General features: G+C 49.0%; 1 protein-coding gene across 1 annotated transcript in view; it reads left to right on the plus strand.

Annotated features, from left to right (window-relative positions):
• Window positions 1-24,873, plus strand: part of ICE1 (interactor of little elongation complex ELL subunit 1) — a 169,175-nt gene that overhangs the window by 78,769 nt on the left and 65,533 nt on the right. The window contains exon 13 of the mRNA XM_044293011.1: window positions 23,453-23,805. Coding sequence (XP_044148946.1) covers window positions 23,453-23,805 — 353 coding nt within the window. The remainder of the gene's footprint in view (window positions 1-23,452; window positions 23,806-24,873) is intronic.

The following is a 24,873-nucleotide window of genomic DNA, read 5'->3' on the forward strand; positions in this document are numbered from 1 at the left end:
GCTGTCCCCTCTGCCTGGCCTTCATTGTCCCGATTACAAGACGTCCTGTCGGCTCCTTTGTATGGGGGCAGAGCTGAGCGGTGTTCGAGGGGGAGGGTTACTGCGCAGTTTACCTCAGGTGCGGCGGTTGCAAGGGTCCGCGCATGGGCCGCCTTTCGTTATTCTCGGCTAGTGCTGCGGCAGTGCTCAACTGCCGGCTGATATTCTGGCAGGCGCACGCTCTTGTCCGGCTACCGGTGTGTCGTTCGCCTCCGCTTATAAGGAGGCGGACGGGGGACAATATTCTGTGGGGCTTCGGCGGCATATCATTTTTGAATCGCGCGCGCGAAAAGTTTCAGCGGCGGGCGGAGCTTCGTTCCGCTTCCCTGTGCATGTTAGGCTTCAGTCAAGGGGCGGACGTCTTTTCTTCCCGCTCCTCACTCGCCCCGCCTCTTCTTCGTGCCTGCTTGCTCTCAGGACGGATCATTTTTTACCTCGGGTGTTGACTGCTGTTGCTGCTGCTGTGCCGTCTGCTCACACTGTGACCTGGTAGGACTGTTGACCCCTTCTAGCACTGCAGCCCTCTGGCCTGGACGCTTTTATATTGCTTCTAGCCAACATGTCTGACCCCTTAGTGCCTGCTGGACCTTGGTATCATACCTGCACCGCATGTAAGGCGCCCCTTCCTCAAGGGCAGCCTGACCCGCATTGCTCGGCTTGCAAAGCCCCATTACAGGGTCCGCCATCTGTTGTCACCCCCTGGCCTCTTGGATCCCCCTGACTGGGCTAGATCCCTTTCCCAGGCTGTGGTCAGTCTCACTAACGTTATGGGCCGCCTTGCAGATGCATTGCCCTTACCGCAGCCGGATAATTCCCCTGCGGGGCCCTCCGGGTCCGCTATCTTAGCTGACCCGTCTGAGTCTCTCTCTGCAGGCGACACCTCCAGAGCCCGTCAACCCCAGAAGCGGCCCAGGGAGGAGCACCTATCATCCTCGGATGCTTCGGTGTCACTCCCAAGGGTGCGCTCTCAGTCGGGCCCTTCCTCATTACAGAATATGCCCTCTGAAGGGGAACTAGTCGATTCAGATTGGGATATGGACTCGGCCTTGCCTTCAAAGCTGGCTTCTGCCGTGGGCCATCTTATTAACAATATCCGTGATACCTTTAAGATTCACGATGATCCTCCTAATTCTGAAAAGACCAGTGTTTCCTTTTTTCGCCAAAAACAGGCGTCTGCGGTTTTTCCCCTCCATGCTGACTTCTCGTCAGTGGTTTCTAAGGCCTGGGCCCGTCCTGATGCACGTTTTACCCCGCCAAAAAAGTTGGATGTCTGTTATCCATTCCCGGCGGATTGCATTACAAACTGGGCGTCACCACCTAAAGTCGACCCCCCCCCTGTGGCCCGTTTGTCCAAAAGCACGGCTATTCCCGTTGCAGATGGTTCTTCCTTACAATCCACTGAGGATCGCCGTATAGAGGCCATTACAAAAGGTATCTTTGCAGCCTCCGGTTCCGCCCTTAGGCCGGTCTTTGCCTCCGCTTGGGCTGGAAAAGCGGTTTCAGAGTGGGCGTCTCAGCTGGATCAGGAGCTTGAATCCGATGTCCCTATTCAGGACCTCCGTGCTCTAGCCCAACTTATCGTTCAAGCCGGTAAATTTGTCTGTGAAGCATCCCTGGATGCGGGGGCTCTCATAGCCCGTTCGTCTGCCCTGGCCGTTTCGGTTAGGAGGGAGCTTTGGTTAAAGGTTTGGACGGCGAACGCCACGTCAAAGCGGTCTCTTACTGGCCTTCCCTTCACTGGTTCTCGATTGTTCGGGACCCGTTTGGATGAAATCATCTCCGAAGCCACGGGGGGGAAGAGTACACATCTTCCCCAATCCAGGACTAGGAGCACCACTCGTGACCGTCCCACCTTTTCTCGCTTCAGGTCTTCCCGCAGGGCTCCCGCACCTCGCACCACTTCAGGTCCATCCACTAACCCTGTCCAAGACAGACGTAAGAAACCTTTTTTTCGGACCCAGCCCTCCTGGCGCAAGTCACAGCCTGCTCGCCCTCCCGCGACCAAGCAGAACCCTACCTGAAGGTGCGCCCCCACCCACCCGGGTGGGGGGACGTCTCCTCCTGTTCAGGGACTTCTGGCAGGCGCACGTCTCCGACGCCTGGGCCCTCGAGGTTGTGTCTTCCGGGTACAAACTCGAGTTTGCGTCCCTCCCCCCCAGTTCGGTTCTTTCGCTCCCGGGTTCCCCAGGATCCCCAAGGGGCGACCGATTTCTTTACTGCCACTCGCACCCTTCTGAACAAAGGGGTCATCGCCCCGGTTCCTATGGGAGAAAGATTCAAGGGGTTCTATTCGAACCTTTTTGTGGTCCCCAAAAAAGAAGGCTCGGTTCATCCCATTCTGGATCTAAAACGGTTAAACAGTTTCCTTCGTCTTCAGCGATTCCGGATGGAGTCTCTCAGATCGGTGGTGGCCTCTCTGGAGAAAGGGGAGTTCCTGGCCTCTATCGACATCCAGGACGCCTACCTTCATATTCCAATCGCTCGGTGTCATTGGTGCTTTCTGCGCTTTGCAGTGGGGTCCAACCACTACCAGTTCGTTGCTCTCCCCTTCGGGCTGGCGACGGCCCCTCGCGTTTTCACAAAGGTCCTTGCCCCTGTCCTCGCCTTACTTCGTTCCAGGGGAGTTTTTCTTCTTCCATATTTGGACGATCTCCTTATCAAGGCACCTTCTCTGTCACTGACTTCCGCCAGTGTGGACCTCTCGCTACACGCCGGTTCGGTTGGATTATCAATCTTCCCAAATCCTCTCTTGTTCCATCCAGGCAACTGATCTTTCTGGGGATGCTGCTGGATACAGATGCAGCGGAGGTTTGGCTTCCGTCAGAGAAGCGCCAGCTCCTTCATCGGTCGGTTCGGAGCCTTCTGACCCACCGCCATCCTTCCTTCCGGTTCAGCATGCGGGTCTTGGGACAGATGGTGTCCTGTTTCGAAGCAATTCCCTACGCGCAGTATCACTCCCGCACCTTTCAGACGGCCATTCTGTCCGCCTGGGACAAGTCCCAGGAGAGTCTGGATCGGCATTTTCCCCTTTCCCCCCAGGTTCGCTCCTCTCTCCTCTGGTGGCTGCGGACCCCTCTCCAAGGGAAGTCCTTCCTGCCGATAACTTGGTTGGTGATTACCACCGATGCCAGTCTGCGGGGTTGGGGGGGGGGGGGGTGTTTCCTCCTCGGTCCGTACAAGGCACTTGGTCTCCATCGGAGTCCAAACTGCCGATCAACGTTCTGGAGCTGAGGGCAATTCTCCTCTCACTCTGGCATTGGACTTCGCTGCTTCAGGGTCACCCTGTTCGTGTCCAATCGGACAATGCCACGGCTGTGGCATACATAAATCATCAGGGGGGCACTCGCAGCGCGGCGGTGATGAGGGAGGTGTCTCTAATCCTTCGCTGGGCAGAAGTTCATGTTCCAGCCCTTTCGGCCATTTACATCCCGGGGGTGGACAATTGGGCGGCGGATTTCCTCAGCCGGACGACGATCGACCCGGGCGAGTGGTCTCTGCACCCCGACGTCTTCGAGTCTCTTTGCCTCCGTTGGGGTCGTCCGGACGTGGATCTCATGGCCTCCAGATTCAACCACAAGCTTCCCACCTTCATGGCCAGAGCCAAGGATCCGGACGCTTACGGCGCGGACGCGCTCGTCCTTCCCTGGACGGAGTTTTCTCTCCTCTACGTTTTTCCGCCCCTGCCTCTTCTTCCACGAGTCCTTCGGAAGATCACGGCGGAGGCACGCCGGCGATCCTAATAGCCCCGGATTGGCCTCGTCGTCCTTGGTACGCCGACCTTATGTTGCTCCTGGCAGACGCTCCCTTGCCTCTGCCTCTAAGAGAAGACCTCCTCTCTCAAGGGCCGATCTTCCACCAGCATTTAGGGTCGCTACGTTTAGCGGCGTGGCTATTGAAACCGCAGTCCTAACGCGGCGGGGGTTTTCTGCTGACGTGGTCCGTACCATGATTCGTGCGCGTAAACCGGCATCGTCCAGGATTTATTACCGAACCTGGCGGGCCTATTTGAATTTCTGCGAGACTTTAGATGTTCATCCCCTTCGGTTTTCTCTCCCCACGATTTTATCCTTTTTGCAGTCTGGTCTGGAATTGGGTTTGGGTCTCAGTACCCTAAAGGGTCAGATTTCAGCGCTTTCGGTCCTTTTTCAGCGCCTTCTGGCTCCGCTCGGTCCAGTTAAGACTTTTCTTCAGGGGGTTGCTCACTATGCTCCCCCGTATCGCGCTTCCGTTCCATCTTGGGATCTTAATGTTGTGCTGACGGCTCTCCAATCTTCCCCTTTCAAGCCTCTGCGCAGGGTTTCCCTTCGCTTGTTGTCTTGCAAAGTTTTTTTCCTCGTTGCCATCACGTCTCTTCGGCGTGTGTCTGAATTGGCGGCACTTTCTTGCGTAGAACCCCTCTTGGTTTTTCACCAGGACAAGGTGGTTCTCCGCCCGGTTCCGGATTTTCTTCCGAAGGTGGTGTCCGCTTTTCACCTGAATGAAGATATTGTCCTTCCTTCTCTGTGCCCGTCCCCGTCTCATCCTCGGGAACGGGATCTTCACCGTCTGGATGTTGTTAGGGCTCTGAGGATCTTCTTGGATGTAACTAGACCCTTTCGGCGCTCGGATTCTCTATTTGTGGTTCCGGAGGGTCCGTGCAGGGGGCTGGCGGCATCTAAAGTGGTTATTGCCCGCTTCATCAAGATGGCTATTGCTGAGGCTTACCGTGCTAAGGGCAGGGAGCCGCCCTTTGGTGTTACCGCTCATTCTACCAGAGCGGTCGGGGCTTCCTGGGCTCAGCGAAATCGAGCTTCGGCTGAACAATTGTGTAAGGCGGCCACCTGGTCTTCTTTGCACACTTTCACCAAGTTCTACAGGGTGAACACTTATGCATCGGCGGATGCTGCTTTGGGCCGCCTGGTCTTGCAGGCGGCGGTGCCTTAATGCCTATGGTGCTTTCATTCACCTTGGGTTGTGGTCCCTCCCTATTTGTGGACTGCTTTTGAACGTCCCAAGGTTTCCTGTGTCCCCCAAGGAATTGGGCGAGAAAACGAGATTTATGTATAACTTACCAGTAAAATCTCTTTCTCGCTCTTCCTTGGGGGACACAGCACCCACCCATTGTTTTAGTTGCCCTGACGGGTGTTTTGACTTGTTGGTTGATCCTTGCCTTTGTTTTAACTACTTGGGCACATAACTGGTAGTCTCTCTCTCCAGGCGGAGGGTATAGCTGCTGGAGGAGGGGCTTAACAGTCTTTCACGCTTTCACTTAGTGTCACGCCTCCTATGCAGATGAGCTATACCCAAGGTTTCCTGTGTCCCCCAAGGAAGAGCGAGAAAGAGATTTTACTGGTAAGTTATACAAAAATCTCGTTTTTACTCCACAAGAAGCTGGATTCTCTCTCTATTGGGTAGTTTTTTATTGATTCAACGTAATGGAAAAATATTTTTATATGGGCAGTGATTATATGTTTAGTTATTTATGTATTTTATTTTATTTTTATTGTATGGAAATGGGTTGATTTTTTATTTTTTTATTTATTTTTATTTTTTATTTTTTTTATTCTGTGCCACCATGTTTCCTATAGAGCAGTGATGGTGAACCTCTTAGAGACCGAGTGCCCAAACTGCAACCCAAAACCCACTTATCGCAAAGTGCCAACACGGCAATTTAACCTGAACACCAATATCATATATCTTCCATGTACTTTATCATTTAGCTATAAAAACCTGCCTACATTCAATGTGCTGCCTGTGCTGTTCATAGCATGTCCTGCACTATTGAATGGCAGGCAAATTCTAAGGCATATTGGTACACCATAGACTTTCTCTAGGGTGCGGGTGCCCACAGAGAGGGCTCTGAGTGCCGCCTCTGGCACCCGTGCCATAGGTTCGCCATCACTGCTATAGAGAGAAGAATTGCTCATTTCTTATGTTGGCCTGCCATCTGCTGGCCAAAATAAGAATTGCAACTCCAATACCCTGGGTCTCATCAGAGAGACCCAGCATATTGAAACAAATTACCGGCATCTTCATTGGCCGCTGAGGATGGCAGAAAGAAGTCAGTTTTTGAGCTTTTTGATGCTGTGATCACACCTTGCGCGAGTGGGTGCTATGTTTACCCATCGCTCCTGCACAGTACATGTACGGTGCTGGCAGCGAAAGGGTTAAGCACTCTACAGCTGTTTATCCTGCTGGTCCACCATCTCCTACATTCAGTGTTAGACAAACATGCTGAGGTGCTTCTCTGCTTCTTCCTCTCACTGCCTGTGTACTGATCTTGTAATGGTGCAGGATGGACACCTTTTAATTCAATATAGAGCTACATTGCTCTAGACATTGCAGAGGGAAATTGTGGCCTTCATTACATGCCATATATTTATCTGTATATCTCTGGACTATATATGAGGGTCTATTTTCTATGCTGGGGAGTGAGGGGTTAACAAGAGCTAATTTCAATGCATCCTAGATGCAGGTGCTGGATTGTCTCATGTGAGCTGCAACCTGCCCACAGAAAGGAAGCTAAGTCCTCAAGTGAGTAAAAGTTTTAAATATAGTTTAAAGGGGTTTCCCAGTTTAAATGTACTGGGTACACATGTGCTGGGAACAGCACATACATGCAGCTAGTAATAAGGATTATTAAACGATCTGCACTGATGTCTGATAGTTTAACCCCTTCCCAATGTATGGAGGACGTTGCATCTTTAAACCTCAAACGGTCAGGTGTGACTATGGCATCAGTGATCCGGAAGTGGGAGCTGCGTGTTCCCTGGCTGAGATTGGGGAACCTGTTACACTATAGTAATACACCAAAGCCTCAAGCAGGCTTAAGAAGCTACTAGTAAAACATAGCAATACAGGCCACTAGGTGGCAGCACTGTATTGATATATTTTAAACGAAGGGGCACATTTATTAAGACTGACGTTTTAGACGACTGTCTTAATAAGGCCCTGTGCTGGCGGTGGATCCGCCAAAGTTTATGTAGATGCCGCCGCCTCTACATAACGTCAGTGTCTCCAGCTCCGCTCTAAATGTAAGCAAGCTTACTAGCTGTCTTTCATTTAGACTATTTTCTACGCCTAAAACTGGCGTAAAAAATGGTAAATGATATGGGCCTGCCGGCCTTTCTCCATCTGCGCAATTCCCACTTTCTTAGACCTGGCTTGAGAAGTTGAAAAGTTGCAGATTGCAATATGCTCTAGAAATAAGCCTAATATAGGTGTATTTCTGTTTTAATAAATGGCCCCAAGTTTTCAATCTAATTAATGCCACTTAGTCACCTAGGGCGATAAAAAAAATAAAAAAATTATAATATCGCCCTCCTTTTCCCAAAATCTAAATACTTAACCAATAAAAAAATACACTCCATTGGTATCGCTGTGTGCAAAAACAGCAGTACTATTAACACATAATATTTATCCCATAAGACGAATGTCCAATTTGTAATTTTCTGCACGCCTCCACAACGGCACTTCCTGAAGGGTACCCGCCTCTTCAGGGATAGGAAAACTGAGACCAATGTATAAAAGCCCCTGTACCTTCGCCAGTTTTCCTCTCCCTCAAAAGGCAGGTGGAGATCGATGGTGTGCAGAGCCTTTGGTAAGTTATCCTGGTTTTCCAAAGGGCTCCTGCAGGGGGGGAAGGATCCCGGAGCATTATTATGCTGCTCATCCTTTTCCTATGGCATTAGTCCGGCGTGTACTGGCAGTCCCGGGCTCCTCGCTATAGAAGAGAGCCATGTGTTGGGTATTCGGTGGCTGAGGGCGTTCCCGGCCAGTGAAATGGACCCAGGCTCACACGAGAACGCCACAGTCCTTCCTGTTACGGTCCTGGGCCCGAAAACAAATATCTTTAAACAAGAAATTGGAGATTCCTTTCCATGTAAAGCGCTCTCTCTCCTGGTGGCTCATTAAAGAGGACCTTTCCAGATGCGTGGACTGGCAGCCGTCGGAACAACTAGTGGTCACGACAGATGCAAGTAGCCAGGGCTGGGGAGCTCATCTGAATGGCTAGACAGGTCAGGGTCTATGGCAGAAAAGCCCTATCCAGCCATCTTCCAACATGCGAGAGCTTCAGGCAGTCTGGCAAGCGCTAACATTTTTTGCTCCATCTCTGGTCCAGAGTCATGTGAAGATGCTTTCCGACAACTCAACCACTGTTGCTTACCTGAGCAAATCGACTTGTTTGCTTTACGAAACAACAAGAAAGTCAGCAGTTTTTTTTCCCTCTTACAAAGGCAGACCTCTGCAAGTGGATGCTTTAGTGCACAGGTGGCCGAAGGGTCTCCTGTACGCCTTCCCTCTAATGCCAAAAGTCCTGACAAAAACGACAGAAGAGAAGTCCAAGATAATACTAATAGCTCTGTATTGGCCCTGAAGGGCGTGTTTTCCAGTTCTCAAGTCCTTGGCAGGGGAGAATTATTCCTTCCCCTTTATCCGAATCTGCTACTCCAGGGTCCGGTCACCCATCCCAGTATCCGTTAACTCCATCTGGCAGCCTGGAAACTGAGCGTAACTTCTTGAGAAAGAAGGGACTCTCAAGAAGTTACCAGTTACTTCAAAAATATATATCCAAGATCCTGGAAAATCTTCCTGGCCTTTTCTAAGACTTCCTTGGACCCATTAAGGCCACAAGACCCAGAACTAGTTCTAGATTTTCTCCAATCAGTACTTGACTGAGGTCTTAGAATAAACACCTTAACGGTACAAGTGTCAGCTTTAAGTGCTTTTATGGGTGAGAAACTGGCTGCAACAGATCTGATTAAAAGGTTTCTCAAGGGAGCTAGTAGATTGCGCCTAAATTTCAGATCCTACGTCCCACCATGGGATTTAAATCGAGCCCTTTCTCTCCTCTCGGATTCTCCCTTTGAACCCATTCGAGATTTATCTATTTTGCTAGCTATTACAACAGCTAGACAGGTCGGGAAGCTTCAGGCCTTCTCTATTCAGCCTCCCATACCTTACAATACTGGAAGATAGAATTGTTTTAAAACATTCTCCCGAATTTATTCCTAAAGTGGTATCAAAATTTCATTGTAGTCAAGAAATTTCTCTCCTTTCATTCTGTCTTCAGCATACCTCTGAAGGGGAAAAGAAATTCAGTAACCTTGACGTAAGAAGATGTCTTCTTCAGTATCTGGAAACTACAAAGGACTTGAGAAGGACAAATCAGTTATTGGTCCAGTACCTGGGCACTAACCTGGGTAGAGCAGCTAGCAAGGCTTCCATAACACGTTGGATTAAGTCCTGTATATCTCTGTCACAATGAGAAAGAGATGACTCCCCCGCCTGGCCTGAAAGCTCATTCTACGCAAGCTGTGGCTGCCTCTTGTGCAGAGGGGGCCTCTGCCTCTCTTGAAGATATTTGCAGAGCAGCAACTTGGTCGAGCCCTTCTACTTTTTATAAACATTTATAAACTTGATGTGCTATCCAATAGAGATCTTTTTTTGCAGAAAAGTTTTTTTATCTGCCGTGAAATCGGGAAATTCCCACCCATTTTTTTTCTTTCCTTTTTGATATTTTGTGGGCTGTTGACCCCTTTTCATTGTATTGTTATATTTCTTAAACTTATTAAATGATGCATCTACCTTGGGGTTCTAGGTTATTAACTGGCGAAGGTAAAGGGGAGATGGGGGGGCTTTTATACGTTGGTCTCCATTGTTTTCCTTTCCCTGAAGAGGCGGGTACCCTTTGTGGAGGAAGTGCCGTTGTGGAGGCTAAGGGAAAATCCGATTACCAATAAGGGTAATTTTCATCTTCCCTAACTCCTCCACACCGGTACTCGTAAGAGCTTGATCCCGCCTCCCAAGGACAGGAAACATCGGAAGACCAAATAAAAGGACACCTCCTCCTATACACTCCAATTGTTTCCTGTCCCTCAGCTTAAAATCATTCCCCTTTCTTGGGAGGGCTGAGCAGGGGACAAATGTTCTGAGTGAAGCATGGCTCTCCTTCTCTGTCCCATGGTGTAAGTCCCGTGATGGGCATCCTGGGCTGTTCCTACCTATGGTAGAGGGGATTGATGCCTTACGCATCCTGGCAGTGGGAACCTCCTTCGTCAGGAGGTTCCTGACGTGTGCCGCATTTCCCTTCCTTGGCACATAGGGGGTTGCGCTTCTGGCGGTGGCCAGCGTTATTACGCATGTGGGCTGGCCAGGGGCGTGGCCTGGAGGAGGCGCAGCGTACTCCCGGCTTGGGACGGACTTAAGAGAAGCGAGGCGCAGAATTTTAAAATGGTTCTGCGATCCAAGGAGCTGACTGTTGCGGTGCAAGTAGCAAGATGTCCTCAGCTGATCCTGACACCCCACACATAGCTGCCGATCCCAGCAAGGCCCTCAGCCCGGTAAAAGACCTCCTCCATTTTTTTATGGGTTTAATGGATAGTTATTATTCACCACCCGGGTGCTGGTATTGGGGGACTCCCCTTCGGTACGCTTTCTAGCCTAGTTCAATGCTCCCTAGGTAAAAGAGGCTGGCCCTGCAAGGTCCACAGGTGGTGAATCTACAAAAAAAGAAATGCCATGTGCAGGAAGAGCCTTCTCCCTGCTTGTAAAAAGCCGCTATGCTCTCGCACGGAAAAGGTGGTGGCGGAAGAATCTTTCATTTATGGAAAACCTTAGAACACTTGGGATGAGGTTAATTCGGCAATAGATCAAAGCATGACACCCTCCTCTCCCCATCCATCTACTTTAAAGGGTTTCTACCACCAGAAATACTGTTATGTAGCTGACTGACATTAGTGATGCGCTAATGTTGGCACTACATAACAGTATGTTTACATTTCTCCCTGCAGCCGTTCTGATAAAATAACCCATTTTTTTTTATATGCTAATAATCCTCTAGGTGCTATTTGGGCATAAAATCAGCACCTAGAGGCTCCGTCTACTCAACCTTTATCCCGCCCAGGTCCCCTGTTCTGCCCGCCCCGCTCCTCTTGATTGATGTCACGGTTCGCAGCATCGCTCACTAAATTCCGCGCCTGCGGTTATAGGATCCTGTAGGCGGACAAACGCCTCTTTACTTGAGCATCTAAATTTATGTGCAAGCAATGAAACATTTATGTAAAAATATATGTAATTATTTATAAGTGATTATAAATCCAATACAAATACCGGCATAAGATAAATGATGACCAATAATGTACTACCAACAAACCACCACTAGATGGTGCTGTAACCAAACACCACTACCTCACCAGCACAGGACATCTTAAAGGGGTTCTGCACTTTGTTTAAACTGATCTATCCTCTGGATAGATCATCAGCATCTGACCGGCGGGGGTCTGACACCCAGGACCCCTGCCGTTCAGCTCTTTTAGAAGGCAGCGGCGCTCCAGCAGCTCCATGGCCTTCTCACTGTTTACCGCCGGCCAAGTGACGTTACGGCTAGTATAAACTTGCCAGGGCGGGGCTAAGCTCCATTCAAGTGAACAGGCTGCACATTTTCTAGCAGATGCCTCAGCAGATCTGGTGAGGTATTCAGCCAGGTCTACAGCTCTTTCAAACGCTACCCAGAGAGCCATCTTGTTAAGGTCCTAGTCGGGTGATGCAGCCTCAGTCGCCTCTGCGCTTTTCCCTGTGAGGGGGGGGGATAGGCTTTTTGGGTCAGCATTAGATTATATTTTGGACAAAGCCTCAGACAAAAAGAAGGGGTTTTCCATCTGAATCCAGTTTTTTATTTTTTTTCATCAAAGGAAACATTTTTGTGCACAAGCCAGAATTAAACATAATCAGAACAACCAATAATCCTCTGGTAGATGGTAATCTTCCAGAGGCCGGGGGAAGGGAATTTCTCTTCAATCCTGAATCCTCGTCCAAGAAGTCCCAATGACGCGAGAGGTCCAGTAGGGGGCAGGGTTTCAAAATTGGCGAGGCTTGGGAGTCTATAGGAGCCTTCCCCTGGGTTTTAGAACAAATAAGATTGGCCCACAAATTAGAGTTCCATTCCCTTCCAGGGAGGGGCGCTGTAAGATTCCTTTCAAACAAAATGTTCGATCTGGTTAAGCAGGAGGCTCTAGAATCAAGTCTCTTCTCTTTTAGAAAAATGCGTCATTACAGAGGTTCCGTTAGACCAGCAGGATCAGGGAATCTACTCTCCCTTGTTCCTGATTAAAAAGCCAAATACGAAGTTCAGGACAATCTTCAATCTGAAATACCTGAATCTGTTTGTAATTTAAAAAAATATTAAAATGGAGCCAATAAGGTCTGCAGTAAACCTCCTCTTTTTCAGGATTATTACATGTTAACAATGGCTCTAGCAGATGCCTATTATCATGTTCCTATCCACAGCGAAAGTCAAAGATTAGCTGTCTACATAAAAGGAGAGCTCTGTCACTTCCAGTATTAGGCTCTACCTTTCGGCTTCTCCAGTGCGTTACATCTTTTCACAAAGATCATGGCAGACGTGGTAGGGTTTTTGCATCTGAAAGGAATAATTGTGGTCCCCTATCTAGATGACCTGATCGCTGCAGACTCCTATTCTTGCCTTCTCGACCATCTCAGAATTGTGCAAGAGACCCTTGGTTCCTTGGGATGGATCGTCAACCAAGAGAAGTCAAGTTTAATCCCAAGCCAGCAAAAGTTTTTTTTCTGGAAGTACTTCTGAACACCCAACATCTAGCTTCCTTTTTGCCCCAAGGAAAACAGATCAACCTGGTGATTTGGGTAAAAGTCTCCTGTTCCAAAAGGACCGTATCAATAAGAGAAATCATGTGTTTGATGGGACTTTTAACATCAACAATACCCTCTGTGAATTGGGCTCAGGCCCACACCAGGATCCTGCAGTCCTTCCTTCTTTCATCTTGGGACAAGAGACAGAGTTCCTCGGAAAATAAAATAAAGGTGCCTAATCAGGTAAAAAAAAGTCACCAAGATGGTGGAGAAACATCTACAAACAGGAGTGCAGTGGCGGCCGAAGGACCAGATTACGGTGACCACCGATGGAAGGGTTGGGGTGCCCATGCCCTACAAAAACTTGTACAGGGGACATTGAATCTCCAAATGTCTTCAGCATCCTCAAACTTGAGGGAATTGACAGCTGTCTTTCGAGCCCACCTAAGTCTGAAACAAACTATCCAGCACCACCATGTCAAGGTTCTTTTAGACATTGCGACAACCGTGGCATACCTGAATCGTCAAGGGGGAACAAGGAGCAAGAACTTGGCGGCCGTCTCAAGGATGATATTCAAGTGGGGAGAGAAGAACCTAAAGTCTATCTTGGCAGCTCATTTAAAAGGAGAAGAAAATGCCTTAGCAGATTTTCTCAGCAGACAGTCTCTCAAAGAAGGAGAATGGTCGTTGAAATCAGGATATATTCTATCAAATCTCACAGAGGTGGGGGCTTCCAGTCTGGGAGCTCTTTGCACCAAGACAAAATGGGAAAGTTAAGAATTTCTATTCCATCTGCCCCCGGGAGAATCCAGATCAGATAGATGCTCTCTTGTTACCATGGCCCAAGGGTCTCCTCTATGCATTTCTACCTTTCTCTCTAATCTCAAGGACTCTGATAAACATACGAGAAGAACAGGCACAGGTCATAATGATTGCCCCATTTTGGCCGAGATGGTCTTGGTTCCCCCTACTTCAAAAACTCTCGGCAGAGGAGCCCTGGATTCTGCCTTAGGTTCTAGACGTCCTCCATCAGGGTCTTGCCCTTCATCCCAACGTGCAGCAGCTACATTTAGTGGCTTGGAAGTTGAATGGGGCCTGGTGTTAAATAAGGGGGGTTTTCTGAGGTTGTTATATCTACCCTACTGCATAGGAGAAAGCAGATCACGTCAAAGATCTATCTGCAAACCTGGAATGCCTTTTTGTTATTTGCAGGTGACCGTTGGGATCCTCAGTAGTTTGGATGTAGGCCTGATTTTTTTACTTCTTGCAGTTGGGGTTAGATAAGAGGCTTAGAATCAGTACCTTTTTAAGGTTCAGGTTTCAGCTCTTAGTGCCTTTCTGGATATCAAAGTGGCTGACATTCCCTTAGTTGGTAGATTCCTAAAAGGTACGAGCACGTTACGTCCTTCCTTTTTTGTGAATGTCCCTCCTTGGGACCTAAACTTGGTTCTTTCGGCTCTCATGTCCTTTCAGATTTATCCCTAAGAATGTTGACTCTAAAAAAAAAAACACCTTTCTTACAACTACAGCCAGGAGGGCGGGGGAGATCCAGGCCTTCTCCTGTAAACAACCATACCTCACTGTTTTGGATGATAGGGTGATTCTCTGCTTTTCTCGCCCAATTTCCTTGGGGGACACAGAAGACCTTGTATAGCTCATCTCCATAGGAGGCGTGACACTAAGTGAAAGCTGTTAAGCCCCTCCTCCATCAGCTATACCCTCAGCCTGGAGAGAGAGACTGACAGTTTTTTGCTTAGTGTCCAAGGAGGCAAGACACTCCCTGCTCTGCAGGGCTGTTTTCTCCTTGTTTAAATTTTGATTTTTACTTTTTTCTTTTCTTTTTTGTTCCAGATCATCAGGGACAACAGAGACTCACTTGACCTCTCTGTTTCTCCCGGGGTTGAGCTGCGCCAGTGCCGGTCACCCGCACTGCTGCCTCCCCCACAGAAGGCAAGGTGGATCAGGGCAGCCCAGCTCCCCTACATCCCGCCAGCGCAAGGGTCGCCCGCACGCCAAGTCCCTCTTCCAGCGTCCTGCCACTACGGTGCCAGTAGCTGAAGGGGCGACCCTTCTGGAATGGACCGAGGGTGAAGACTACTATGGTGAGAGAGTGGCTTCTCCAGCCCTACGTCCCCCACCCCCCACCCTGGTCTCCTGCGTGCCTGACCCCCATACTGGGCCTCTGGACCCTTCTGTCACTGCTGGACCTAGGCTGGCCCCTGGGGTGCTGCAGGGCGACAATCTACTCCCTGCTCCCTCTCCTCCCTTCCTGGCCTTCATGGGACATTCTAGCTGCAGAATGCTGCGAATAGGCAGCCACATCGCCTCCCTTCACCTATCAGCGTCCCTCCTGGGAACGCTGTACTCGCATCCGCACGGGCACCCGGTCTCGGGGTCCCCCCATCCCCTTACCGATGCGCTGCTCTGGGCCGGGGGCCCGTTCCTGACGGCAGTGCTGTAAATTTTTACTTCCCGGCCTGCTGGGCCGCACCTCCGGCGCCCCTTCCCGGCCTGCTGGGCCGCACCTCCGGCGCCCCTTCCCGGCCTGCTGGGCCGCACCTCCGGCGCCCCTTCCCGGCCCCCGACTGTGCTGGCCTGCGGGGTAGACTCCCGCGGCCGGCATTTGGCTTAAGCACGATGCTCCAACGATTCCGGCCGGCCGTCGGCGAATTCCGGTCGGGGGGGCGCCGCAAATTTTGGCCCAGGCTTCGGGCCTACTGGGCCGCATTCCGGCGCTCCACCCGGGCCCCTGACACTCCGGTCCGCGGGGTGGGCTTTCGCGGCCGGTATGTACAGGCAGTCCACTCCGTTTTCCTGTGCGGCCCCGGTCAGCCGGGTGCCGCAAAAAATTTATGCCCCGGCTTCACGGCCTGCTAGGCCGCAAACTTCCGGCCTCTGTTGGAGGGGGCGGGAACTTCTCCAGGCGCGAATTCTTCCCGCCTGGAGGTTCCCCGCCCCCAGGGGATCGCGGCGCCGCCTCCTCCCCCCTCCCCAGGTTGGACGTCTGTTAACCCTTCGGGTACCGGCGGCTCCCGATGGGCCTGTATGGCTGGCCCCCCCCCCCCTTGTTTTTTTCCCTACTTCTCTATGATGCTGTGCACCTGTATGGTGGCCCTTCTTTCTGCCTCAGTGAGGCTATTTTTATTTAGAAATAAATAAAATGGTTAACTAACGGATTTCTTGTGCGCTGCGCAGGACGCTGCAGCCTTATCTCAGTAGTGCTGCCTGTATGCATGCTCCTTCCATAAGCGGCATGGTGTCGCACTCCCCGGCTGGTGCATGTTTCCCTTCTAAGTGGTTCTTGCCCTCTCCGGGATACAGCGCTGGCCAAGTGCATGCGGGCTCTTTTTTTCTGTAGGCAGAATTCGTCACCCTCCAGCTATGGTGCCTGCCATGTGCATGACAACCCCTTCCTAGGCGGGATACTGCACTCTCTCGGGCTGCAGGCTTGCCTGGTGCATGACCCCCTGCTTAGGTGGAATACTGCACTCTCACCGAATACGGTGCTGGCCATGTGCACGAGAACGCTGCACTCACTTGCACTCTCACTGGATTCGTTGCCGGTCTTGTGCATGTCCTCCTTCCATAGGTGGAATCTGCACTCTCACCAGATACGGTGCTGGTCTGGTGCACGACCCCCTCCCATAGGGGAACGCTGCACTTTCACTGGATTCGCTGCCGGCCATGTGCGTGATCCCCTTCCATAGGCGAAACGCTGCACTCACTGGATTTGATACCGGTCATGTGCATGACCCCCTTCCATAGGCGGAATGCTGCACTCACTGGATTTGCTGCCGGTCTTGTGCATGACCCCCTTCCATAGGCGGAATGCTGCACTCACTGGATTCGCTGCCGGTCTTGTGCATGACCCCCTTCCATAGGCGGAATGCTGCACTCACTGGATTCGCTGCCGGTCTTGTGCATGACCCCCTTCCATAGGCGGAATACTGCACTTCATCGGTTATGGTGCTGGGCAGCCGGCCATGTGCATAACCCCCTCCCATAGGCGGTATGCTGCATTCTCATTGGATTCGCTGCCGGCCTTGGGCATGCCTTCTTCCCTCAGGCGCCATGCATACACCCTCACTGACTGGGGTCGTTCTCTTGCCGGTAAGTTGCTGGCCGCGTGCATGGCCCCTTCCATGGTGGGGTGCTTGCAACTCACTGAATCCGCTGCCGGCCATATACATGTTCCCCCTTCCGTGGGCGGTGTACGGCACTCTCACTGGATTCGCTGCCGGCCATGGGCATGTCTCCTTTCCTCAGGCAACATACACACACTCTCACTGACTGTGTTTGTTCTCTCGCCAGTATGCTGCTGGCCAGGTGCATGACCCCCATCCATGGCGGGGTGCTCACATTCTCCCTGGTTGCAATACTGGCCATGGGCATGGCTCCCCATTCTGGGCAGCATACTGTGCTCTCACCAGATACGTTGCTGGCCTCTGAGATGGGTGGAATACTTGCACTCCCATTGGATACGGTGCTGGCCTTGTGCGTGACCACCCCTCATTCCATGGGTGGAATTTTGTACGCTCACAGGACTCACAACTGTCCTTGTATATGCTGTGCTGGACTTGTACTTGTCCCCATTCTTTGGCGGAGTAGTTGTACTCTCACGAAATTCGGTGTTTGGTGGATTATTGCACACTCACTTAATGCTAGGATAACCCTGTGCATGTCCCCATTTCACTAGGTGGACGTCCTGCTGGATGCTGTGTGGCCATGTGCATGGCCCTCTTCTGGGCGGAATATGGTATGTCCTACTTCTCTGAAGTAGGTACTGGTCTTGGGCATCACCCCCTTGTGGGGCGGGCTTTGCACGCTTGCTGTCTGCAATGTTTGCCAAGTACATTTCCCTCTCTTCTGGGCGGACTGCTTGCGTTCCATCGCATGCCATACTGGTCTTGTGTATATCCCCCCCTTCCGGTTGCACTTTGCACTTCCGTGGATTCTGTGGGACTCTGTGGCTGGCCCTCTTCGCTGAGTGACTATTTTGCAGTGGGCGGATGCTCTTGTGCACTCTGTGCGTTGTTGGGCCATGTATGCCTTCTCCTTCCGTAGGTGGGTTGGCTTTCTCACTGCTTACAGGGCTGCTTGTACGTATGCCTCCATTCTTCCTGCGACATACCGTTTTTCTCTTGGGATACGATGATTGCCGCCAGCCTGGCACTCTTCTCTGAAGAGATCTTTCTGTTCACCTGACCTGGACGGGCTCTATTTGCTCTCTACTGCAGCGAGCTGGGTGGTATCCATTCTCTGTTCGGAGGGTATATTGTGTTTCCGTTGTGACGGTATCCACCATATTCGTTGGCCCTTCCGCCTGGGGAGTGTTCGTGGTTCCTAGATGCGTACCCATTAGTTCCCCTGTGGCATTGCTTCCCAGCGCAAGCGGTCACATGGTCGAGAGTGCTGTCTCCAGCGTCCCTCGCAGTCTACGTTGGCTCTGGCGGGATTACGGTTCCCTCGCCTATTGCCATTCCTCCTCTTGGATGCGTTTTGGTTTGAGTCCTTCCTGTTGGCACCCTCCGTGCTTCAGTTTGTTTTGCTACCAGGTTCTAGCCGCTCTTTTCGAGCAGGTCGCCCAACTTCTCTTGGGTGCTCGATTACCCAGGTCCCAGGGTCATCCACTTTCGGTTCATTAGGGTATTCGCCTTCTGCGAATTGGTGAGCCGGACATCTCGGAGGAGCGGAGTTCTGCTTTTGAGCGGTCCTATGGCTTCCCTGTTGCCCACTCCTCCTTTCGGTTGGAGGGTGTCATCCGTCTTCTCGACGGCTCTGTTTTGGCTTCCGCTGGGACAGTTTTACTCCGATGTGGCTTCTGCCCCGGCCAGGCTTCAGGGGCTGTTCCTTCACTGCCCTCCCATCTGGGGAGAACATGGTTGTTCATATGGATGGTTCTGGTGTTCCTTATGGCCTCATACTGTCTCCATTGTTCACACTGGCTGTACTAGCTGTGTGCCTATTTACCGGGTTTGCCGCATTCTGTCCTCCCGCTGGGTGCAGATTGCTTTTTCCGTTCTGGGCGATGGTCCTGCTTGGGCTTACCTTCTCGGTACCCTGGCGGGACTACTTCTTCTGTCAAGATTACCCTTCAAGCCCCCACACCGGGACTGTAGAACACCTTCCTGTGGTGGCTACAACGACAGGGACTTTAGCCTGACTTGTCCTGGCGTCTGTTGGATGCTGGCCGGGTCCCTTTCGGTTCCTTCCGTTTGTCCTTCTGCTCCCCCACTCCGTGTGGATACGGGACGACGTTGCTCGGGGGCCGACGGGACCAGTTTTACCAACCTTTTTGCCCGTGTCACTGATCTGCGCCTACTCGCATTGGGTTTCCTCCCGCCTGCCCAGACGAGTCCAGCGAGCACACTAGTGTTCGCTCCCGGCCGTGCTTCGTCCAGGTTCTGTTGTCTGACTTAGGATCTTACCTGGGGTTCTTTAGGCAGCTGGGCATTCCCCCACTCTGCCTTTCTCTTCCCATGATTCTGTCTTCTCCAGTCTGGCCTGGACCTGCGACTGGGACTCTGTTACTTGAAGTGCCTGCAGTTTTTTTGCTTGGACATCTCCGACTCTTGTCGACGCTCGGTCTCTTGTGTTCCAGGAGGTCCGCGCAAAGGTTGACGGCTCCTGGGTGCTTTCCTCCGCTTTAACCAAATGGCTATAGCTGAGGTTACTGCATCAAGGGCAGGGTTCTGTTTTTGGTGTCACCGTTCATTTCACCAGAGCGGTTGGTGCCTCCGGGGCCGGAGGCATTGGGCTTCAGCCATGCCATTGTGCAGGGTGGCCACGGTCTTCCTTGCACTCTTTACCAGGTTCTCCAGAGTGCGTACTCTGGCTTCGGCGGCTGCTGCCTTGGGCCGCCTGGTTTTGCAGGCGGCATTTCCTTGCTGCCTTCGGGTGCTTCGCCTTGGTGCTGTGGTCCCTCCCCTCTTGGACTGCTTTTGAACGTCCCAAGGTCTTCTGTGTCCCCCAAGGAAATTGGGCGAGAAAACGAGATTTTTGTATAACTTACCAGTAAAATCTCTTTCTCGCTCTTTTCTTGGGGGACACAGCACCCACCCATTCATTGGTTTTTTTCTGCACGGTTTCCGAGTTTTGTTTACCCGTTGGGTAGTTGGCTTGTTGTTTCCACTTGTTGGACTTTGCCTTTTTTCACTACTTGGACACGCAACTGGCAGTCTCTCTCTCCAGGCTGAGGGTATAGCTGATGGAGGAGGGGCTTAACAGCTTTCACTTAGTGTCACGCCTCCTATGGAGATGAGCTATACAAGGTCTTCTGTGTCCCCCAAGGTCTTCTGTGTCCCCCAAGGAAAGAGCGAGAAAGAGATTTTACTGGTAAGTTATACAAAAATCTCGTTTTCTGTCAAGTTTTATTTCTAGATTTCACTGCTAGCAGGAAATCTTGTTACCATCCTTTTGTGCTTTACCATCTTCAGATCAGGAAACAAATTTCCACCATTTAGGCTCCATTCACACGTCTGCAATTGTGGACCCATTCATTCCTATGGGGCAGCATGATGTGCTGCCTGGACACGGAATTGCGGATCCGCACTTCCGTTCTGCAAAAAAAAATAGAGCATGTCCTATTCTTGTCCGCAATTGCGGAAAAGAACAGGCATATTCTATTAGTGCCGGCAATGTGCAGTCCGCTTTCCGTGGATCCGCAAAACACGTTGCGGACGTCTGAATGGAGCCTTAGACGTCAGGTGGTGTCCATCATACCTTAGGTCCACAGATTCCTTTAGGAAGTCAGACCATCTCCTTGTCCAATTTCGGGGGGGGGGGGGGGGGGGGGGGGACAGGGGTCTTGGATCCTCTAAAGCTTCAATTGCCCGAAAGGGGGGCGGCTTTGGTGGATCAGATATGTAAGGCTGCCACATGATCTAACCCCATGACCTTCAGGCATTGTAAACTTGATGTTATGTCTAACCAGGGTCTGGCGTTTGGACGAAAAGTCCTTTCAGCTGTGGTCCCTCCCTAAAAATTCTTCTCTGAAAATCTCCTACCAGTGTCAGTTAGGGCAGCACTCCTCCCAATATGTAATACGAGTGCCAGCATTGACCCTTGATCCAGGGTGTACAATATTCAAAGAAAGGTCCGCAGCACTCCTCTCTAGAAAGGTGAAAAGATTTGTCTTTATTCACACATGTCACAGCAGCGATGTTTCGGTTCTCTGAACCTTGTTCAAGCGAAGTGAATTACAAAGTTCAAGTGCATAAATGTATACAATCCATAGTGAATCAATCAATTAAAAAATCCTCAATTAACAATCATGATTCAATACAGAAGTGTGTGCTCAATATAAAATTCATTCAGTGCCAATGCAACATGATTACTGTGTTCCATATAAAATTCACAAAAATAACATGATTACTCTTCACATGTGTAGCATCTATCTCAGTGATAATTCATATTGAAAAGTGGCAATTAATTTTATATTAAAAACAGCTTGGCTGTTATAATAAATTAATAAATATAATAGAGAGAATACATCCAGGTCATATAACCAGTATTTAATCACCTTATAAGTATGGTCCCACAATCTGTACCACGCAGCTCGCAGGCCTCTGCGTGCTGCTCCCTGTACTGCGCATGCGTTCGTACCTCAACTGCTTATCACTGTCTCGTACTAACCTACTTAAGGGCGGGTCTATACAACGCAAGCCACACCGCAAGCGGATGCCAGCGCATGACTCGTTACAGGGCGCATGCGCCAACACCCCACACACTTAGCAATACCATGCACTATCTTGTCTAAGGGCAAATCTATGGGCAAACTCTTATCTATAAAATAAGTGTACTTATGTTTAGATAATATCCTAACAATCACTAGCCATAATCTGAGAGACATTTCTGCCACTCCAGGATAACTATATATAACTATTTAACCTACGCAATTCAATCACATTAACTCTCGGGTCTATTGTACTCAACACTCTCTTAAAGACCTAATGCACATGATTATTACCTATTGTACACATTTATTCCCCTATATAGATGGTGCATACTAATTTGAACATTGAACAAACAGATAAGAATACATTATTACATTTTTCGAGTTGCCACCCAAGAAGGATGATAATTCGCTTGGCTTGAAAAAGGTTCAGAGAGGGGACCAAAACATCGCTCCTGTGACGTGTGAATAAAGACACATTTTTATTTTTTTCACCTTTCTAGAGAGGAGTGCTGCGATCACATAATTAGTGTGGTTAAAAAAATAATTTTTCACGGTATATTTATAAGATGTTCCGCGGTTATGAATTGTCTTCGGTTCTGTGTTATTAACTGGAGTGTATAGGAGGAGGTGTCCTTTTCTTTGGGCTTCCGCTGTTTCCTGTCCCTGGGAGGCTAGATCAAGCTCCTACCAGTGCCATTGTGGAGGCTACAGGAAATCAAATTTCCAGTAAGAGTGATTTTGTCATCAATTTTTTTTTTTTTTTTTTTGTCACTTCAACTCACCAGAAAACTTTTTAAAATAAGTGATCAAAAAGTCACACACTCAAAATTGTATCACTGAAAAGTACAGATCGCCCTGAAAAAAAAGCCCTCACACAGCTCCGTACGAATAACTACAAAACAGTTATAGGGGTCAGAAAATGGAGAGAATTTATTTTTTTTTTTTTTTTCGGTATTAAAACGATACAAGTGTGGTATTGTTGTAATCATACTGACTTGGAGAATGAAGGCAACATGTCAATTTTTACCTCATGTTGAACGCCGTATGGAAAATCACCCAGCCCTCTAAGGGTTAATCAGAATAGTTTATGCTTACATGCAGGTCCCATGACCTGTGTGCCAGCCTAGTGCTGAGAACATGGCTGCTGAAGGAGGATTCTGTCTGCCGATCAGTGACCTTCATTGATTTACGCTGGTGACTGACAGGGAAACTGGTGCATGCTGCGCGATCCGTCCAGTGTAAATGAAAGCACTCCGCTGATAGACAGAATCCTCCTCCATCAGCTGCCATGTTACCAGCACAGGCACACAGGTCAGGGGAATAGTGTGTAAACATGAATTATTAATGTTAAACTATCTGACATCAATGGTGATAGTTTAATAATGTGTACCTAGTAGGCCTGCACAATATATCGCCAAAGCAATCGCCAATTGGCCGACCCAAAAATCCTGCAATTGTATTGCCATATTTTTCGCTTTATAAGACAAACTTGGGGGGGAAATGGCAGTGCGTCTTATAAAGCGCTGGTTGACTTTTTTTTTTTTTTACGTGGCTGACACGGATGTATCGCCGGCCGCTATGTTGCACAGTTACAGTGCGGGGAGGGCGGAGGGGCTGGAGGCAAGTCGTTATGTTAATGAACAAATGTTCTTATATTTATTTTATTTATCTGTTCTGTGCAGTGCTATTAAGAAAATAGAAAGTTTCGTATTTTGTACTTTTGCAGTAATGCAAATGTTATTTAATTTAGTAAAAGATGTTTTATTTTGAAAAACACTGCATTTCAGTTCTTGAGTTAAGCATAACTACATTTCAGCATTATCAGTAATTTATGTGTGCCTTTGCCTTGAAAATCCAAGCAAATAGACCTCTAGCACAATTCCCTTTAAAATATTGCATCACATATCGTTATCGCAATGTTTAGGGCCCTAATCGAAATCGCACAAAATTGCCAAATCGTGCAGCCCTAGTACCTAGTAATATAAACTGGTCGACCCCTTCAGCATTTGTGGAATAACCCTGTTTAAATGGTAAGTGAAATAGTATCAAAGTTGGGTTTGCTTTTATCTATACAATGATATGCTTTATATATAAAACTGGAACTCCCATTGAAGAAAACTTTATTTAATTTTTTTTTTTTCGCTGTAGACAAAACACGAGGAAGAAAACCCAAGAATTCGAGATGCAAACTATCTCGCAGCCACAGTCTTGAAATCGGTCAAACATGTAACCCTCTTGCTGAGACAGATATAATCCAATTAAACCTGAGTACACCAGTTTTTTCACCTCACACTGAATCTGCTGTGGTGGAAGTCAGTGAAGTCGATGCTTTCAGTGAGAATTTAACACTTAATGTTTTGGACTCCAAAGAGCTGAGTGACTGTAGCTCAGTAAATTCTGATTTTGAAAGTGATATGAATGAAATATTAGAAGTACAGGATTGGGCTAAACCTCTCCCAAAACTTTTGTCACCTATACAGTGTTCACCGTTAACAATGGAGGTAGGTTTAAAATGTATTTCTTTGGGTTAAAGGGGTATTCCCATTCAGACATTGAAGAAATATTGCTAAGATATTCCATTACGGTCACTGGGATTTCCTCCTATCTCCAGAATGGGCCCCCTGAAATGAAGGAACGTGCACTGTGCAAGAGCGGCCACCCTCCATTCACCTCTATGGGAGTTCCAAGAAGAAGAAAATCCCTTTATTGTCCTTCAGTGAGGAAATTTTGCCAACAAGTGTTGGCTCAGCCATGTCCAGCAGTCCCATAGCGATGAACTGAGAGTTGGCCGCGCAGGTTCTCCATTCACCACTATGGGACTTCGAAAAATAGCTGAGCGTGTTACACATGCGTGTGTGCTCTCCTTCACTTTGGAAGCCTAGTTCTGGAGATGGACATCCTTTTCTTTAAAACTGCTATAACTTTATAGAAAATAATCCTAAAAACGATTCCATATCTTCTAAATACTTATTTTTGTTGAACCCTGAATTCTGTGCTTTGTTTCTACCACAAGTCTATCAGGGTGGATTTGATTTAAATCAAACCGATTTAAATCACTAGTCAGTAAAGCTTGATTTTAAATCATAGTTTTTTACATAAAGATTCATATGTGGACAATTTTTCTGTTGTACTTAGGAAGGGGAAAAATAATCATTACCTTAATAATAACAATTTAAATAGGATTTATTCAACTGAAACAATAACATTACAGCATGTTATTTGCTTAAACATCCATGTTTGTTGCAGTGTTTGCATTTTGCACGCCTGCCTGCCTTACCGATTGGCAATATTTTAATGAAGTTCCTTTACCTAACTGGGTCTCTTTTTTTACGGCCTGCTGCCATTATAGTTTTTTTCCTCCAAGGAAAGAATGTGATAAACCTCAGGTCATACACACAAAAAGATCCAAAGACTTGTCTGTCTGTGGCTGTGCAGTAATGTGCTCAGAAAGTTTCACTTTCATTTTGTAGTACTCCTTGTCTGCTTGCCTTTTCCTCCTTACAATTAGTTTCACTTTCTTCTTGTGCAGATCTATTCCACTCCAAACAATCAGAAAAATACTGTTTATA

This window comes from Bufo gargarizans, chromosome 5 (assembly GCF_014858855.1).
Source record: "Bufo gargarizans isolate SCDJY-AF-19 chromosome 5, ASM1485885v1, whole genome shotgun sequence".
NCBI lineage: Eukaryota > Metazoa > Chordata > Amphibia > Anura > Bufonidae > Bufo > Bufo gargarizans.